The 20,074-nt window shown below is 41.5% G+C and overlaps 1 protein-coding gene and 1 long non-coding RNA gene across 13 annotated transcripts in view; one reads left to right on the top strand and one right to left on the bottom strand.

Moving 5' to 3' along the window:
* Nucleotides 1-20,074, top strand: part of RORA (RAR related orphan receptor A) — a 740,258-nt gene that overhangs the window by 680,771 nt on the left and 39,413 nt on the right. For all 9 annotated transcript variants that reach the window (XM_063639003.1, XM_055278293.2, XM_055278295.2 and 6 more), the window contains one exon: nt 16,463-16,548. In XM_063639003.1, the coding sequence (XP_063495073.1) occupies nt 16,463-16,548 (86 nt within the window). The remainder of the gene's footprint in view (nt 1-16,462; nt 16,549-20,074) is intronic.
* Nucleotides 1-20,074, bottom strand: part of LOC129482443 (uncharacterized) — a 95,355-nt gene that overhangs the window by 36,078 nt on the left and 39,203 nt on the right. The window lies entirely within an intron of this gene.

The raw sequence follows: 20,074 nt of genomic DNA on the forward strand, positions 1-20,074 counted from the left end.
ACTGTGTCTTATCTCATTGGCACTAAGAGCAGCTGCATAAGAAGTTGCTCCAAGTAGTTTGAGGCAATGACAACATAAGAACTTTGACGCTCAATCCTCATTTTGGTGTCAAGGCTGGAGCCAGTGAATTTGTTGGAAGAAAATATTGGCCACTAGCTTTCTTCTAGAAAATTAATAGAGTGGATGACAATGAAGACAACAAAGAACATTCGAAGGCTATCATCCACCACAACATAGGAGCATCTCCACACCCACAGTATGTGTCAGATATCCAGATTACCCCACTGTTGATCGTACACACTTTCGGTTGTGTCAGAATTGCTACTCCCCTGACTAACAAAATTCTGCGCAAGCAGTGACTGTGGGAAGCTGAATGGAGGGACAACACAAGGGAAAATCCTGCTCAAAAGAACACAGAATGGTGACTTTCATTGTCATAATCTCATAGTAATCACGGACAATTCTGACTTCAGCCACCAGTTCAGAAATCAGTAAGAGGCAGGACAGTTTGGTCACGAGGCCGCTTGGTGCTTTTACTGCAGTCACACAGAATTCCCTGTTTCCAGGCTCAGCAAACCTCCGTTACACAACCTCGGGTTGAAGACAAGGGTGCGCTGGGAAATTTGATGTAAATTTTAGTTGTGACATTGAAGCTTTCCCCACAGGAAGTCCTTTGGAACTATCATCGTTTTATTCCATTTTATGTTTAAAAATATAAAAATGGGCTTTATTAAAATCCCTTTTTTTTTTTTTTTTGATACGGAGTCTCGCTGTCGCCCAGGCTGGAGTGCAGTGGCGTGATCTCAGCTCACTGCAGGCTCCGCCCCCCGGGTTCACGCCATTCTCCTGCCTCAGCCTCCTGAGTAGCTGGGACTACAGGCGCCCGCCACCTCGCCCGGCTAATTTTTTGTATTTTTAGTAGAGACGGGGTTTCACTGTGTTAGCCAGGATGGTCTCGATCTCCTGACCTCGTGATCCGCCCGCCTCGGCCTCCCAAAGTGCTAGGATTACAGGCGTGAGCCACCGCGCCCGGCCCCAAAATCCCATTTTTTTTAAGGTTTATGAGCTGTTACTGAAGACTATACAGAACTGCTACCTATTTTCCTGTCTCTATATTTTCTCCTGGGATCTGTTTTGGCTTACTGCAGATGGAGGAAAAGAGCCACACTGGAGTGAAATGAATGACAACATTCCTGGAGAAGTCTCTCACGATCTCAAAATCCTTGGCCCACTGGTCATTTATAGCCATTGCTAAAGTATTTGTGACCAATTTCCTTTAGTTTTACAATTACTCTCTCAATAGACAAGCATCCATCCAAATAACAATTTGTCCTAAAGCAAATCCCTGGAATATTAAAATACATCATTAGTTTAGGAAATCTGTTAGTTGGCCCTCAAAGTTTTTCATTTTTTCTTACATAATCCTTTCTTGCTCCCCATTTTTCAGTTAGAGTTGAATAAGGTAGGGCCTAGCAATGTCAACCATGATGGAGATGCCACATAGTATTTGTCAGGTTAGGAGAAGGGTGAGAAACCATGTAGCAGATGGAACGGATGGTTCCACAGCCCCTTGACTCCCTGACGTAGAAGAGACTGAAGGCAACGTGATCACGACGTTCAAAAGTTGGCTTTCTCCATTTTAAGTTCTTCCTTAAAGCCTCTTTAAGGAAAGACCCTGAAATGATACAGTAGAAAAATCACACAGACTTCTTTAAAATGAATTCTATCACTATTCCTGAGATCGCACCTGCCCCACTGAGGACATTTTGTTTTTGCAAACTGCTTTGAAATGTGATAAAGGATCTTAAAGAATATTTGTAAAATTATGCCCAAAGAAGACATTCTTTGAGGTTAATTTGCAGTGTCTAAAAGTTAAGAATGAGGAAGGAAAGGAAAATAATAGATTCACTTTAAAATGGACCGTGCTAATTGGGCAGTGAAACATCCTTGTGTCACACCATTTACTGTAGCAGACCAGAAGAGGGAAAAGGCTGGATTTTTCTCTCATAGATACCACAATTCACTCTCAAAAACATTCCTAAAATGGACTGATATTTCTCTGATAGAGCACCTGTTTTGCTACTGACAGTGTTAAGTTCCATACTAATTAGCTCATCTAGCCTAACTGACAGCTCAAAAAGCTGATTCCAAGAACAAGAAACTGGCTTCAATAGAAATATGATGGTTTATTTTGAAGGGTGGGGACAGTTAAGGACTAAACAAATTTATCTTTGTGACATAGTTTAAAGGGTATTTTAAATGAATAATAATTCCTCATAAGTGCTAGCCATTCGTCTCATCGTTGGTGGGTGTGTTTGAGGTGCGGCTGATTTTTTAAAACAAATATACCAAGGGTTATGAACCCCCCAAAAATTCTGTTCCATTCAGAATTTATTTGTAAGTCTACACACTTATTCAAATGATTTTTTTCTAAACTTTAATTTTCTTTTTTTTAACTCGATTTCTTGGAATTGCTTTCAATAACTGCTTCAGGCCTCTTTGAATATCAGTGAAGGCAAAATCAGGGCAAGTCGTGGTGAACAGTTTGGCTTTTCTGGAACACTGAGCTGACGCCAGCCACCCCACTGGGCTTGGTTCCCCAACATCTCACAGCGAAGGCACTTGTCTGATGAATATTACGCTTTTATGTTACCACCGGGGGCTGCCTCAGAAATTACTCCTCTGTGTCCTGAGGGTCCTTGACTTGGCCTTGGACTTTGTCCTTGACCTCCAATACCTTAGACAGTTGCAGGTGGGAGCAGTGTAGCTTGAGGTTCTAAAATGCTTTGCTGATGGAAAAGGTTTTGTTCTGAAAAGTGAATTACAATAGGAAATGGATTTGCATTACTGACACTATCTGCTGTGGGCTTTGCCTCTATTGATTTAAAGCAAAAGGGCACAATTAGTGGCCTTCAAAGACAGGGGAAAAAAAATAACAATCTAACTGTCCTAGCACGTTTACATTCAAGGGAAAAAAACTTTTATTTTTACATCAACAGCATATTAGCATAGTGTTGCCTTGTCTCATCTGTAATGGCAAGACATGGTTTTGAAAAAAAAATTCTCTTCGTTTCATAGTAGTAATGTTATTTTCTAACATTAAGCACAACAACAAAAAAAAAGCAGGGAGAGCGCGAGGGGTTCGGTGTATAAAAACGGTGTTCTAGCTGCCAGAACTTTTATTTTGGATCTCGAAGAGAACAGTTCATTGTATTTCCTTTCCTAAACCAATGAAAATGAAAAATTAGTTACCAGGTAGAATTCTCTTCCACTTTCTATCCCTTTTCCCTGACGAGATGAAACCTGCTGGGTTTTGCCATAAAAAGAGGTCCCTGTTGGGGAAATGAGAATTCAGCTCACTCTTCACATCATGGTGTAATACGGCAGGACTGGCTCTGGAAGATTACGTAGTGCAGCACTATGCCTAAGAACAGATGAGGAAGCTGAGCTCTGGAGAAAGAGGGTCACAAAGTGTTACAGGCATGTGGTGAATTCTGCTCACTGCACGGGCTGTTTTGAGAGCCTCCAAACCCTGTAGTTCAGTCTTTTCCCCACTTTACCAGTGTGTGAGGCCTCTCTCCCACTTCCTCCACTTATCACCTCTCCAAGATGCCAGCCTCACTGTGGGCTTTCCCTAGAAAGAAACACTGGTTTCTTTCTATCGTGCCCTAGTTAGTGTTCTCACATTAGGCCTCTGTGTTAGAAATAAAGCTGCTAAACTCCATGTCGTTATACAAAAGGAATACAGTGACCTATCCTTCATTCTTCTGATAGGTCCCTCAACTCCAGCTGCAGCCCCTGCCAAATACCATCATCCTTAAAAGATAGACAGTGATCCCAGCACTGTGGGAGGCCAAGGCAGGTAGATCACTTGAGTCCAGGAGTTCAAGACCAGCCTGGGCGACATAGTGAAACCCCATCTCTACTGGAAAAAAAAAAAAAAAAAGCCAGGTGTGGCGGGCGCTGTGTGCCTGTAGTCCCAGCTACTCAGGAGGCTGAGGTGGTAGGATTGCTTCAGGCCAGGAAGTGGAGGTTGCAGTGAGCTGTGATCGCACCACTGCACTCCAGCCTGGGTGACAGAGTGAGACCCTGTCTAAAGAAAAAAAAAAAGACAGTGATGATGATTATAGCTAACATTTATGGAGCACTTACTATGTGGTGGGCACTGATGCTACAGGCACTTTACTTGTGTACCCTGTAATAATGAGATAGGGCTCGTTTTAAAGGTGAGGAAACTGAGGCACAGAGAGATTAAGAAAGTGTCCAAGTTCTCATAGCTAACAAATGTCAGGGTAGAGATTCAACCCCAGACTCTAAATTTTGCAAATCAAATCTCTACACTTTGTCTTCAAGGTCATAATCAACTCTCTTTCTCCTTAAAAAAAAAAAAAAAAAATTTTCACTTTCATCCTTAATTCCTATGCAGTGAAGCTAATGTAACAAGATGAGGTGCGCTGGTGGGTTCTATGCATCCTTTTTGTGTCCTTGGTGCCCTGTCACGCAGGTTCTCAGCAAGTGGTGGCAGGACTTGCAGCTGGATGGACTCATGCGTAGGCCCATATGTTGGGGGTGGGGGGTGCAGTGTATGTGTAAGCATGTGGGGTGTGTGTGTAGGGTGCGCGTGCAGTGTGTGTGTGGCATGTATGGTGTGCATCTGTGGTGCGTGTGGTGTATATGTGTTGTGTGTGTGTGTGGACTGTATGTATGTGGGGTGGGGGTGTGTGTGTGCTGTGTCCTTGGTGCCTAGTCACGCAGGTTCTCAGCAAGTGGAGGTAGGACTTGCAGCTGAATAGACTTGTGTGTGAGGTGTGCCTGTGTGCCGTGTGTGTGAGGTGTGCCTGTGTGCCGTGTGTGTGGGGTGTGCATGTGCGCCGTATGTGAGGTGTGCATGTGTGCCGTGTGTGTGTGAGGTGTGCATGTGTGCCCTGTGTGTGGGGTGTGCGTGTGTGCCATGTGTGAGGTGTGCATGTGTGCCGTGTGTGTGAGGTGTGCCTGTGTGCCATGTGTGTGAGGTGTGCATGTGCGCCGTATGTGAGGTGTGCATGTGTGCCGTGTGTGTGAGGTGTGCATGTGTGCCGTGTGTGGGGTGTGCGTGTGTGCCGTGTGTGAGGTGTGCATGTGTGCCGTGTGTGTGAGGTGTGCCTGTGTGCCGTGTGTGTGGGGTGTGCATGTGTGCCGTGTGTGTGAGGTGTGCATGTGTGCCGTGTGTGTGGGGTGTGCGTGTGTGCCGTGTGTGAGGTGTGCCTGTGTGCCGTGTGTGTGAGGTGTGCATGTGTGCCGTGTGTGTGAGGTGTGCATGTGTGCCGTGTGTGTGGGGTGTGCGTGTGTGCCGTGTGTGAGGTGTGCATGTGTGCCGTGTGTGTGAGGTGTGCCTGTGTGCCATGTGTGTGAGGTGTGCATGTGCGCCGTATGTGAGGTGTGCATGTGTGCCGTGTGTGTGAGGTGTGCATGTGTGCCGTGTGTGTGGGGTGTGCGTGTGTGCCGTGTGTGAGGTGTGCGTGTGTGCCGTGTGTGAGGTGTGCCTGTGTGCCGTGTGTGTGAGGTGTGCCTGTGTGCCGTGTGTGTGTGAGGTGTGCCTGCGTGTCGTGTGTGTGTGAGGTGTGCCTGTGTGCCGTGTGTGAGGTGTGCTTGTGTGCCGTGTGTGAGGTGTGCATGTGTGCCGTGTGTGTGTGAGGCGTGCATGTGTGCCGTGTGTGTGTGAGGTGTGCATGTGTGCCGTGTGTGTGAGGCGTGCATGTGTGCCGTGAGATGTGCCTGTGTGCCGTGTGTGTGTGAGGTGTGCCTGTGTGCCGTGTGTGAGGTGTGCATGTGTGCTGTGGGTGAGATGTGCCTGTGTGCCGTGTGTGTGAGGTGCGCCTGCATGCCGTGTGTGTGTGTGAGGTGTGCCTGTGTGCCATGTGTGAGGTGTGCAGGTGTGCCATGTGTGAGGTATGCATGTGTGCCGTGTGTGAGGTGTGCCTGTGTGCCATGTGTGTGAGGTGTGCCTGTGTGCCGTGTGTGAGGTGTGCATGTGTGCCGTGTGTATGTGTTGGTGTGCATGTGTGCCGTGTGTGAGGTGTGCCTGTGTGCCATGTATAAGATGTGCATGTGTGTCGTGTGTGTGTGTGAGGTGTGCATGTGTGCCGTGTGTGTGTGAGGTGTGCCTTGTGCTGTGTGTGTATGAGGTGTGCATGTGTGCCCTGGTGTGAGGTGTGCATCTGTGGTGTGTGTGAGCATGGTATATGTGAGTGTAGTGTACGTATGTGTGGTACATGTGAGCATACGGTGTGCACGTGTGGTATATGTATGTGTGTATGTGTGGTGTGTGTGTGCCTGTGTTACCATTTAAGATGGTAGCAGCTATTGGCATTAAAAAGGACCTGCTATTCTGAGCTCTGGCTGTGACAGTAAGCTGTGCCCACAGCAGCTGTTAGCAATCAGAGTGCGTTTCCATCCGATGTGAAATGTGCTGCCACCACTTGTGAAATGGATTTCAAAACCTTGCCGTATTGAAGTACCAAAGTGTGTGAATGGTATACTTTTACTGCAAATTAGAAAGATTCACTTACTGCAGTGATAATGTCACACTCACTCACTCAAGCTATCTTAAATGACAGAAACACACACTGCCAAACAGTGGATAACTGATAGCAGTATTTTCAGGACAGTCATAGAATGTCATCTGAAATGTTTGTTTCTGCAGGCAAAAGAAGCACCTTGGACTAGAGGAGCAGAAACTGAAAATGGAATAGGAAGGACAGTGGTGCGGGCCTCATTTTGATAACTTTACATGGCTGTTGTGTTCTTACTTTGCCTCTAGTGCATGACTTACATAAGAATAAGTGGCTTCAAGATAAACACACAGGCTATACATTTCGTTTTCTTGGGAAAAAAATGACATTTATGAGGTGTTATAGTGTGTGCATTGATGCTCAGATGTCAGGCCTTCTTAAAATAAATCTGACCATCTCTTAGCTTGGTCCAGAGCATTTCTTCTCCTTATGTCTCACAACTACTTAAATCCCCAAGGCTCTGCTGCCTCTTTCTGTATTTCCCTTTCCTACTAAGAAATAGCCACCAGCTCCTGCTGCTTCCCCTTTGGGAATAGGCACAGAAATAACTGTGCTTCAGCTATCCACAAATATTGCTATCCATTCTCCATATCCAGGTTGAGCTTATATGTTGTAATTAAGAATGGAAAGGTTTCTTTAATCAGCAAGTTTAAAGACCATGCATTTAGAGAAAGTCAGAAACAAGTCCTCGGGTTGTTTGGTCATTAGTATGCCTGGCTGAACTGGTTGTCTTAGAAAAACATTACAAAAGAGAATTTTTTGACATACCATTGAGCCACAATTCAGAAATACATTTGTGATGTATTTGAAAGGCTTAGAACTTGCCATATTTTTTGTTTAGATGTTAATGACCATGTCCTGGAAATTGGAGGTGAAGGAACTAGTTGAATTTCTAGGAGTTGGTCACTAATTCTTCAAGATCTTACAATGTTAAAGTGGTTAATAAGTTATTTCCAATCTTTTACTATGAATCCAGTTTATTTAGTTGGGGAATATTTCTTGAGTGACATCTATGCAATGAGCAGTAGCAGATCTTCAGAATGCCATCAGAGCTCATGGAAAGAAATGATGGGTTCCTTTGCCTGGTAAGCCTTTATGACTTAATCTGGATTGTTATTTTGACCCATTTCTGCACATCTTACTTCATGCAGCTGGGTTTTGTGACCGCACAGTTATGGGGGGGGTCATGGAAATTGTGCAGGTGGAATTAGTAATCAATGGTTGTTAAGAATTTGTGGGGTTATGTGAAATTTGGTGTGAAGTTAAGACAGCTGGAAAGTGGAGTGGTTTTCTCATAGGCTTAGGTGTGAGAATGTTGGGGGTAATTGGGTAAAGTAAGATTGTTTCATAAAACGCAGTAAGTGTAATTCTGATGTTTTTGGTTGAGCAGAAACTAGATCACCAGATTTGGTTTGGTTTTAAAGATGTTCTTTTCTGTTGTGAAAAACAGACCTTGAGCAATGAAAGCAAAGAGTTGACCCCAGTGCTCTCAGCTGTAAGGAAGATTTCACCTAAATGTAGCGTAATTGTTCCTGTTAAGGAGAAAAAAAGGAATTGGTATCTAGAGTGAGGTTGATCGCAAGAAAAGATGTATGCAGTTCTGTGAGTCAGATGACTTTTTTTGTCTAGTATTATCCAGAATTATGTAAGGGACACCATTGTTGGAAACAACGTTATTAGGAATTTCCCTTGAGCACTGTCTAATCACTTAGCAAAATAAATGGGTTCTCTTTCCTGCTGATAAGAAATGACATTTAATCGACCCCGAGAGATTCTCTAGAGAAAGAGGACTTTTGTTAAATGTTACTGATCCCAGGGTCCTAGAAAATCTTCAAGGACTTTATATTTTAAAATGTAGTTAATTCTAGAATCTTAGAGGGACCTTATGCCAACTGAGAACCATTGGTTAAATAGCCAGTTACCTTTATCTTAGCCCTTGATATCACATAACCCCACAAATCCTTAACAACAAATACGTTCTGTTGTTTACAAAGGCAAAAGAGAGGAAAAACAAAAAGAAAAAAAAGGATTGTATTGCTGATCATGGTGGCATCATTTATTGGGTGAGAACTTACTTAGTATATGACCCACTAGATGAGTAGGATGAAGTATTAGGAAGCTTATTCTCTTGCTGTTCAGGTCTTTCACTCAAGGTTTAAATTAGTTACCAGGTAGATACCAAAAAAGGTAAAGAGTCAGTTGCCTTAAAGTTAAACAGTTTGTGCATTACTATGTGATAGGAGAATTCTAGAGAGAACTGGATCTAAAAATCAAAGCCACCCACTGTTCTTCTATATGAAAAATCTGTTTCCTCTCTGATTTGACAGAATTTCCCTGTCTAGGGATAAAAGTGCTCATTTGGATTTGGCTTTTAGCAGAGATACATATGCATCAGGGAATGTGAGTCAGTTTCTCTAGAAAGCTTAATCTAGTAGGGATGGAAACATATTACAAAGGATTAATATTCAGTTCCCATTGTCAGAACCACCTGCATATTCACAGAAAGCCATATGAGAAGATGTGCCTGGCTTCCTTATTCTTCAGAGATTTCCTGCACACACAGCTCAGCTTTCTCTGAATTCAGATGGAGGGCATTCTGGCCCAGTATTTTAACTCTTACACACCTAAGTCTTTGAAAGACTGAAGAAAAATCGTCAAAGTTCCAAAACTTCAATTTTGTCTTATTTTAAATTTAGTTCACAAATGTTTGATCTCTTGATGGTTTGAGGTGTGTGTGTGTGTGTGTGTGTGTGTGCATTTGGTAGGTATACTTAACACTTTTTATTGAAAAATGGTTTTTTTAAAGCCATTAAGTTTTCCGGAGAAATTACAATCCAGTTGAAGTTTTTGAGAAGTGGCTTATTTAGTAAGGTGCAGAACATTTTTTTTAATGGCTATAATTTGATAGAGTCATTTGAGTCAGATGTCAACTTAATAAGGCTGGGATGTCAGAGGGTGACATATATGTTTATTATGTTAATAAGTGGGAATCGTGCCATTTCCATGATGCCCCGGCAAGACTGTACAAGCCCTAGATAAAGCTAGTTCAAGGACTTTGCATAGAGAGGCGACTTCTCCATCTAAGTGCTCTTTTTCTTCTAAGTTGTGAATAAGATAGTAACATCTGGACCCATCAGTCCCTCGGGAAAGCATCTTGGAAACCAGTGATTAAAAAAAATTTAAGTAAGTCTAGCTAGCAGATGAGAATTATGGTACTGTGTAATTTTTATTCTCCTTGTGGCATAGCTGGATATGGGTAATAGGACACAGCGTCGCAATCTTTGCCAAGAATGATATGGCAAGCTTCCTGAAGCTTCTCATTTATATAGGTTTTTCATCTTCAAAGAGTTTTGTGAGCACTCATTTACCACCACCTGCCTGGGAGGTAAGAATTATTCCCATTTTATGGATGGAGGAAGTGGAGGTGTAAGTAAGTGACTTGCTTGAGGCCACCCAGGGAATTCAGTCTCAGAGGGAGACCTGGAAGGGCCAACTCCACCTCTTAGCTGAATTCACTCCCAGTGCTTTCTTTTTGGTGTCATGTCCTCCTAAGAGCCCCAGATCAGTGATGGCATAAATCTAAACACATCAAATAATCCTGAATAGGAAAGAGACACCAAGTCTATCTTTTTTGTGGCTATTTCTACATCAAAACCCTGGGAAATCTGGACATAGAGAAGAAGCCATTTAACCCTCTTGAGGCTCATTTTCTGTATCTGTAAAATGGGGATGATAATACCTATCTGCCTCCTTTAGGGATGTTGAAAGCACCAAAATCAAAGCAAGCTAACAAGGATAAAAACTTTGAAAACTATATAGAATTCTGCAAAAACTCAGGCATTACTATTGTTGCCAAAAATGACTGCGAGACTGCTTACTGAAGGAGTAGAGCTTTCTAATTGGAGATCTAATTGTTTTGGTGATGTTCAGCAAGGACGAAATACTGTCGTGAAAGAATCCAAAATCAAGAGAAGAAAATAATATACTAGGGAAACATATTAGTGTTATATTTCAAATATACTTAGCGGACCAGGTGGCCAAACAAGTTCATCGTTAGTTTGCATAGGATGCAGCTATAACTCGGCTCTCCTCATCCCTGATGGCCATTGAACATGCCTGTGCTATGGAACACACCCATACTCTATTCCAAGCCACAGGTCCAGGTCGATGGTCTGTTCCCCTTCCACCTGGAGATGTAATGAGAGCTCTCTGCAAACCCTTATGGTGTCCTGGGGCCTCCCATGGCAGTGGGGAGAAAGCATGTTGCTCGCTGAACTGTCCACTCCTAGCACTATAAAGAAGGGGCACTACCCCTGGAAGGAGGGTTTGAAAAAAGGGAGCTTGTCTGGGTAGACAGATTGAAGAAAGGTTTCCTCTCTCCAGGCTGTTGCAGTCGCTCTGCAGCAAGGCTCACAGCCAGGTGCATTTCAGCCTCTACTTTTGACCCCTCAGCTAGGCCGCACTGGGCAGAGCACAACCTGCATGACCATCTTTAGAAGCCCTGAAACAAGGGGGCCACAAAATTCTAGAAGCCTGGCGCTCCTGAAGTCCCTCCAGGGAATAAGGTGAAGACTCTGCAGCTCTCCCCCGGCTAACCTTGACACACAAGCCAGGCCGCCATTCAGGCAGCTGCAGAAGCCTTTAATACCCTGGCAGTTTTAAACAGGGGATAAAATAAAGTGACTAATCCATAAAGGACTCAAGCCATTTTACTGAAAATAAAATCAAATGCCTTAGGGTTTTTCTTTTTAATCTTTATTGGTTTTTCTGCTTAGAAAAGTAATACATGCTGGTTGTAAAAAATTCAAACATTAGAGAAATATGTAACATAGCAAGTGAAAAGTCCTCCATATTCTCTGCACTCCAGAAAAGAACACCATCAACAGATCTGTGTAAAAGATAGGCTTTTTAAAGCACTAGTTTTTGACCATTTTTGCAAGACACACAAAATTGGTTGACATTCATAAGCATGACAGACATGTTCTCATAGGTGTACCCAAGGTTCGGCCATTGGCCGTTTCCTGGCAAGCCAGCAGTAACCCCACCCCATTCAGTCCAATTCAAGAAAATATTTGGTTGTGCAATTGAGCTAGCATGAACGATATTATTGGGGTAACCTTGGGTCTATATTAGTTTAGTTTTTATGTGAACCAACAAAAAACTTTAATTTTGTAAAACTTGTATTAGTAACCAATTCCCTGTGACACTCCTGCAACTTATTGCAACATACCACTGTGTTGTGGCAAACAGTTAAGCAGCAATGTTGTGAAGGATTGCTGTGGTAGCTGGTAGGAACTGCCTGTCATATTATTTGGAGGATAAGCAGCTTTTCTCTATCCCCACCTCGGAAAGAGCTTAAAGTCTGGAGGAAAGAATTTCATTTCACTATAAGGCAGGATTTCTTATCAACAACAACAATAATAATAACTACTATTTATTGAGTGCCAACTATTTCTACAAACTATGTGATGGGCATATATAGAGAATACATATATAAAATGCTTATACAGATATCATATATATGGTACGTGATTTATGTATCACATCCTTGAATCTTCAAGTATGAAACTTGAGGCTCAGAGAGGTTAAGTAATCTGCCCGGCCTTAAGAACTGTCAAACGTTGGCATTGGTCATTTTAGGGTTAAAATTCTAACCAGAATTTTGTGAAACTGAGATCAATGGCCTAGAAGGTTGATGGTTATTTTTAGTTATAAACTAAGCGGATAACTCCCAGCAAGAGATGTTGACATCAATTCCTGAGTACTGTGTTAAGTTTAAACAAACGACTTAGGGGATGTCTTTTGAGCCCCGGTTAGTGATTGATTGCTTAACAAGAGTGCAATGATGACGATGACAATGATGACAGTAACAATTAAGTAGTGATGCCTACCGCATAGGGTATTGGATAAGTGAGTGAGATATAATGCATGACACATTATTAGCACAAATACAGGTAGACATTATAGATTAGATTATTATTGAGAGATCACTACCCACCCACAGAATGAAGTACTGGGTGCCTGTCATATAATTTTTTTTAATTCTTTGGGAGAATGGGCATTGTTCTCTGGACAATGATATCTCCTAAGATAGGTCCTGAGGAATAAATGTCATCTTAAGAATGCTAGTGCCCAAGTTCTTTTTCCTTTTCCTAATTAAAAATTCAAAGCAAACTTCTTCTAGAAGTGCAGTGCTAAATGACAGCCTAGCCCCAAGGACCACTTGGTTAATTAGCACCCTTGCATTCAGGATTTCCTGATGCCCGCTGCCACTTGTTGTCAGCTCCTTGAAACGGCATTTGCCTCTGCAGGTGTGGAGAGCCTGCTTGAATTACACAGGGTGCATGAGAGAGCAAATTATTTAGGCAATAGAGCTGAAAATGTGGGCAAATTAGAATTTTTCATAGCAAGATTGTTCATTGTGAAGCCAATTCATGATTATATGTGCGCATCTTGCTCCAGATATTCCACTACACAATAAACTTCTTTGCTGGGATGAATATGTATGTGGGCTAATTTAATCAATATACTTGTGAACGTTGACAGTAGTGCTGTCTGACAGAACTCATCCTTTGAAATGCTGGCTGAGTTAATGTGTGCAGTATATATATATGGGCCAAGATTCATAATTTGTGTTAAAAGGAGATTGTTTTGAGAAGATAACCACACTACCTGGTGGGAAACTGAAAAGCCTACATGATGAAAGGCAAAGGGCAAAGGGATTTTTGTCTTCCTCCTCCTTGTTGGACTGAAAACTCAAATTCACAAAACTAAACTGCCTCCTTTTGAAAATTTTGCAAGGCATTGACTGCGGTTTTTTCTCATGGATTCATTTAAATTCTGGAAATTGAGTAAAATGGGGGATGGGGAGGGCTTTTGTGCATCGCTGGGTTAAATGAAGGGCTGAGCAAGTGCCCTGCTCTAATCTGCAAATGCCCGCGTTCTGGGAATATCAACACGTGTGATCAGATCACATTCAGAGGGTTTGCTTTTGGAGTAGGAGGATTTTAGCCATTTCCTAAAGTGCCTTTGCAACTGAAATTGTCATCTGAGATAAGAGAACCAAGCAGGAGGGAGCCTAGGAGAATAGTTTAGCCAATCAGAATACCTCAACTTGCTATCCAGAAACCCTTCTACCACCTTACCGTGAGATTCCCGGTGAAGCCTGTTTCAATTAAATCTGATTCTTTCTTTAGCCCACTGGAACTAAGCACAGACACCATGGGGACAAAGATCTAAGTGAATGGCCCCCCTGTTTGGAAATACAAGTGAATCTACACTGAGTCCATTTATCCTAAGTGTCTTGGCCTCCACAGATCTCGTGACTGTCTCCGCTCAAATATCCTCCAGATCTGAAAACCCCTGCGAGCTGAAGCCTGACTCAGGCCATCAGTCCTGTGTCACAGTGGCACCAAACTCTGGGGTCTGTACTACAACTGCTCCCCACCCGCACTCCTACCCTCACCCCTACCAGGACATGAGCCATTCCAAGGGTGGAAGTGCTGGGGCCAGTATGGTACTCCCAAGGCCACCCCCATCATGAGCAGACCTCCATGCCAGGCAGGCATCTTGGTCACAGCCTTAAACATCGTTACTTCACTTCTAATTAGTAATCCACTGTGAGTCCAGGCCAACTGGACAGGAATACTGCATATCATTTTCAGTTTGTCCAGATGCAGTTCTACTCAGTGTTCTCAATAGGCCCTGCCCAGGGCCTTCATAAATTCTTGTAAAGGACTAAATAGACATGCTTGATCTCCCTCATTGTTAAGATGGAATGAAGATAACTCTTGAAAGGCCCAAGTTTAGCGTCAGGTAGTTTTGATGCTGACTTAAATGCTAGGACCTAAAGAGGTCTGTTCATCCCTAATTTCTGTCATTACACGTTGAGGTGAGACACGGACAGAAGCAGCTCCAAGTAGGTCTTCTTCATTTCATGTATAAATTCTGTTTAATAGGTGGTTCAAGGACTTTATGTTGCCTAATTATTATATTCCTAGGAATCAGGGTAGGGAGGCTGGTTCTCATTCTAGCCTACTCAATTCATGTAGGGAAAAGCAGGCAATAACTCTCAGCTGATAGCACCTTTCAGCATTTCTCTACTTCCACTTGGCTTTTGCACGTCTCTGAAAAATGTTAGGCGTAACTTGCTTTCTCTAGAGTTGCAGATCTGTGGCACAAACCTTTGCCTTGACTATATTAAACAAACATGTTGGAAGGACTGTGCAGTAGGAGACATTATTAGACTTCATATTTCATAAAGAATTTTTCTTGAAGAAATCAAGCCAAGTGTTAACATGAGGCAGACTTGCAAATGACAACTTTTGTTGAATGCAACCTTAAACATATTAACTTGCTTAAGTTGCTTAACTCAAACTATACCTATTAGTGTCCAAAGTCACCATTATTGAGGTATTAGAAAGCCTCCAGAGTATAGAAGATACACTGGATGTGAGATTTGGAACAATCTCTAAATTTGGACAGCAAAGAAACTCAGTGTGCAAGCACGAAAAAAATGATGGATAGCTTTTAGAATAGCTTGCACTCCCTAAAAGTCACCATCTAACTTGTTTTAGGCCCTGAGAAAGGGAGTTAGCAGTACACATGGTTTATAATGAGGTTAAATCCAATAGTTTCATGTGTGCTCTAAATATTGAATGCAACATCACCTTAAATCCAAAGTAAGTGGTTGTGAAATCATCCCAGGATATGGGATTACATTAGAAGAAAGAGTGGGCTGTGTGTCTATGTGTGGTACTTACACTATGTGACATATTCTTTGGACAAAGAAATTACTCTGTGTAAGGTCTGGGGCTAGGTAAGGGCTATACAGAAATGAAATAGACTTGGGCACTTGCAGTTGTGTTTGTGTGTGTAACTCAGTAGGTAATCTAATATGATACCCAGTAGCGAAAACCATGGAAAATGAATTTAGCGTAATGACACATTCCAGGTAAACTTGGTGACTGTTCCCATCCTGTCTATACAGCTCAACATTGGTCTTTATTTCACATACAAATTCTATTTAATAATTAATTGATCTAAGGATTTTCTTTTGCCTAATTATTCCTTATTTTTTATCCTTAATTATGCTCTTTTTAACTTTGAGATATATATGTATTTGCTTAGAAATGTGCTTTGCCTTATTTGAGAACTTTGGTGTGATACATGTTATTTGCGGGTCTTCCAGCATGAGGCATCTTTAAGTAATCAGTTGGGTAGAAACACATGCCCTCTGTACCAGGAACTAAATTTCCAATGTAAAGAACTCAGAAGCAACACATCCTATTTGTCAGGGTTCATCATTATTAAATTCAAACAGGATATTAACTCTATGGTTGAAAGGTTCTGATTGTACACAAATGGACTAATTTTTAACACATGGCAACTGCGTTAATTTTTAAAAAGATAAGGAATTCTTACCATCATATGTAACTTATTAATATTTTGAATTGAATCATTTTCCTAACTAGACCTGACTTTTTAGAGTGTATTTTTCTCTAGCAGTCAAGCTATAATGCTCAGCCAAGACAGATTTATGATCTTTTAAAAATAATGATAGAAAATGAGATTGGAGGAAACATTTCAGTATCTGCTTTGCTCTGAGGCCTAAACTGCGGAACTCTCCAGTTCTTGAAAGCTTTCATTGAAATGCTGATTCCAGTCTTCTTGTGGGTTCTTAAACACCTTCTCAAATGACCCATTTTAATAACCCGAAAGCTATTATATAACAAGCAGCCATAATTTAGTCCAGGGCTCTAGGGGGACCCTCACAGTTCAGCAATGAATAGTTAATGCAGTATAATGTTTAGCAGGTTATTAGTTTTCACTATACAAATGCTGATCAGGGAACGCTTTTATAAGGTGTTTAAAAGAAAATGTAATTAACTGGTTGCGTGCTTCTGTTGCAGCTCAAATTGAAATTATTCCATGCAAGATCTGTGGAGACAAATCATCAGGAATCCATTATGGTGTCATTACATGTGAAGGCTGCAAGGTAAGCCTTTTTAATTGTTGTTGTTTCTATTAATGTTAGAATGTATCTTCGTGATTTTTATGTCTCCACTTATGTCTTAAAATTCAACTCCTTAGAATTTTGAATGATAAGAAATGACAGGATAGAAGAAATATTTTGGTGTTAAATTAAAATTAAGGAAGTTATATATATTTTTACTCCTTCCTTCAAAATAATAGGAGACTACAAAAAGGTATTTGAGCATTGCTTGTTTATCACTTTCAACCCCAGAGTTGAACTCATGAGCAATCTCTGTGGCAATCTTTTTTAAAAAAGAGCTAACTAACTCCAGACTTCTACAATGTCCTTGTCATAAGCTTGTAAAAAGATATCTCCAGTAAGTTTAATTGGAATGTCATTGAGTCTTATTTTTAGCACACATATGTTAACACATCTGGCAAAATTGTGGGAAAGCTATCAGGAAGACCTGAGTTCCAGTCCTACTGCCTCCACTCGTCCATATTGTTTTGAATGTGTCTTAATCTCTTTGTCACTCAGTTGCTTCATTTTTAAAGCGGGTATGACACCTGATCTTCCTGTTTAGGACTATTCCAAGAATAGAAGGAGAATCTGTACATAAAAAAGTCCTTACAAACGGAAAAGTGCTATTTAACTCTAAATATTATCAGTATTATTTCTGCTATGACTATTTTATTATTTCTGACCTTGATCATGGGGCAATGTATACAGCACATGCATAATGTGCAGATGGGAAATAGAGATGTTTATCCCAATAATTCAAGACCCCCCAAGCCCAGATTACCTCTATTATTCAAATCTCAATTTATTAAGATCTAAATCCTCGTGCTTATATTGGAAGGGCCTCGAGACAGCTTACAGGATAAAACAGTGCAAAATAAACAGGAGAGAAGCTATTTAAACATGCAGGAGGCCTCTGAGACAGCCGATTGCTACAACCAGGCCTGAATCAGCCCTAAGGCTTTTTGAGGCTGAGGCAAAAAATAAAATCCACGAATTTGGTTACCTTTCCTCTCGTGAAATTAGAAAATACAATGTTGTAAAATACAAAATCACCTACAGACACAAATGACTACTAAGAGACTTCAAGGAAATTAACCTCATAATTTCCCTAATTCTTCATTTTACTGTTAGTCATGGTAACATTTGCTAATTTGTACATGTACAGATGCTTCATGTTGATCCCATCTTAGCAAAGCTTGAGATTTCTGCATACTACAGAACCATCTATGCCCCTTACTTCCAAAATCTGCCCTCCCTCAAAATTAGTTGACTAATTAAATAAATTAATTAAGCAAAATGAGAGGCCGGGTATAGTGGTGTGTACCTGTAGTCCCAGCTACTCAGGGAAGACTGATGCAGGTTTATCACTTGAGTCCAGGAGTTCAAGGTTACAGTGAGCTATGATCACACCACTGGACTCCAGCCTGGGCAATGGAGTGAGACCCTCTCTCCAAAAAAGTAAATAAAAATAATGAAAAACAAAACAAAATGAAATAATCTGTCTGGTCTATGCCATCCCAGGTTATAAGGTGAAAGTGATCTGCCTGTGGCCACTGTCATCGCATTGATTTTTGGAGCTGGTTTGGCTGACGTGGCCAGGTAGCCATTGCCTTTCACCCTCACCCTGTCTTGTGTTCTGCCTCCCAAATCTGTGTCCCTAGTAGACATGCCATGGCCTTTCTCAATAGAGGGTTTATAGACTGCAGTGCTTGCCTGCTGGGAGTTCCAGTGCTTTTTGTGCATTGCATATCACCTGGGTGTCTTCTTAAATGGACAGGGTTCTAGGCAGCATCCCGGATGCCAGTTCACTATTTGTCCCTTCATTCTGCCCAAAAAACTGATGGCTTCCTCTGAATCTGTCAGTAAGGCAAGTGATTATCTAGGAATTGACAGAAGTGATTATCTAGGAATGGAGTCTGGGGAAAGGACAAGGTGGGGGTAGGGGCTACTTTCTGTGAAATACCCCAACAATTTGGAAGATTAATTAACAACATGCTATTGAGTAAAACCTAAGTTGATTGAGTACCACGGCACAAACAATGTGAATTTTCTTTTTACTCTTAATATTTATCATGACAAAAATAAAAGCAATAAGAAAACAAAAGGTATCTATTATTCCAAAGTTGTCATTTTTCTAGATTCCCTTCCAGATCTTGTCTGCATACCTCCTCAGTGCCAAAGTGGTTCTCAGTTATCTGTGGCTCTGTTCCCCTTCTCTGTTGACTTTATCCAATGAAAACCACAAAATAAATAAAACATAATTTTATTAACAGATTGGGCCTATGCCTACCCAGGGACTTGAACAATGTTATATGCTTATATTTGATACATATACTCTTTCTTTGTTTTCCATTATAATTTCTCTCTGCTATAACTAACACTTTTATTCCTAGTTAGAAAAATAGAAGTCAAAAGACTTCTATTTTTGCCATTTTATGTTAATTATTTATCATGTTCTAACCAGGTAAAGGTGGTTCTATCATGATCAATTGTAAATAACTTTGCTGTGATAGTGTAATTAAACATAAGAAAAATTTCACATTAGACATATCAAATACATATCTAATGAGAGAAAAAAGGTGATCAGTCATCATCTGAGCTAATCATTTTATGAATGTATTTTAAATTGCATTTTTAAATTAACAAGCTGACACCATAAGAAACTAGAGGACCTGTTTAATTGCTGAAATAATTATTTTGGCACATAGTTGCTAAGCATTGCACATGAACAGCAAAAATGATAGAAGCTTTAGTAGCACTTCCTGTCATTTCTGGCCATTCCTAGCTCATCCTCTCCCCAACCCCTTTGCTGTCTGTAGAGAGACAGCAGGTGCCATGCTTCTGCTCTGACTCTGGAACCACACTGCCTGAGTTGAAATCCCAGCTCTGCTGTTTGTTTACCAGCTTGAGCACCTATACCACTGCTCTGTGCCTCAGTTCCCCCATCTGTAAAATGAGGACTGTAATTGTAATAACTTCATAGGGTTGTCACATGCATTTAAGGAAAGTACCTGGAAGAATGCCAGATGCATCACAAGCACTTACTAAGTGTTAGCTGTTGTTATCATTGTCATTACTAGGCAGACTTCTTGGTGGCTTGGTAATGCTGCTCTGTATAGTCAGATATTATTATTTCTGGGACATCTATGGATATAGTCTTGATTGTTGTGACCATTTGCAATGTGTTATGTAGAATCCGCCAATAGAAAAGAATACTATGAGCACTCCCTTGGGACCAAACACTATGTAAGCACTGTAAGGGATCCAAAGACATAGAAGACCACATCTTTCCCTCAAGCAGTTTATGGTCTAGTTGTAGAGATGAGGCCTGTGTAGGGAAAGCTAAATAGCAATGCAAGAACTAATATAGAGTAAGGCCACAATCTATGATATACATAAGAAGCACATATAGGCTGGGCACAGTGGCTCACACCTGTAGTCCCAGCAGTTTGGGAGGCTGAGGTGAGAGGAAGATGTGAGCACAAGAGTTCAAGACCAGCCTGAGCAACACAGCAAGACTCCGTCT

Source organism: Symphalangus syndactylus, chromosome 5 (assembly GCF_028878055.3).
Source record: "Symphalangus syndactylus isolate Jambi chromosome 5, NHGRI_mSymSyn1-v2.1_pri, whole genome shotgun sequence".
Classification (NCBI taxonomy): Eukaryota; Metazoa; Chordata; class Mammalia; order Primates; family Hylobatidae; genus Symphalangus; species Symphalangus syndactylus.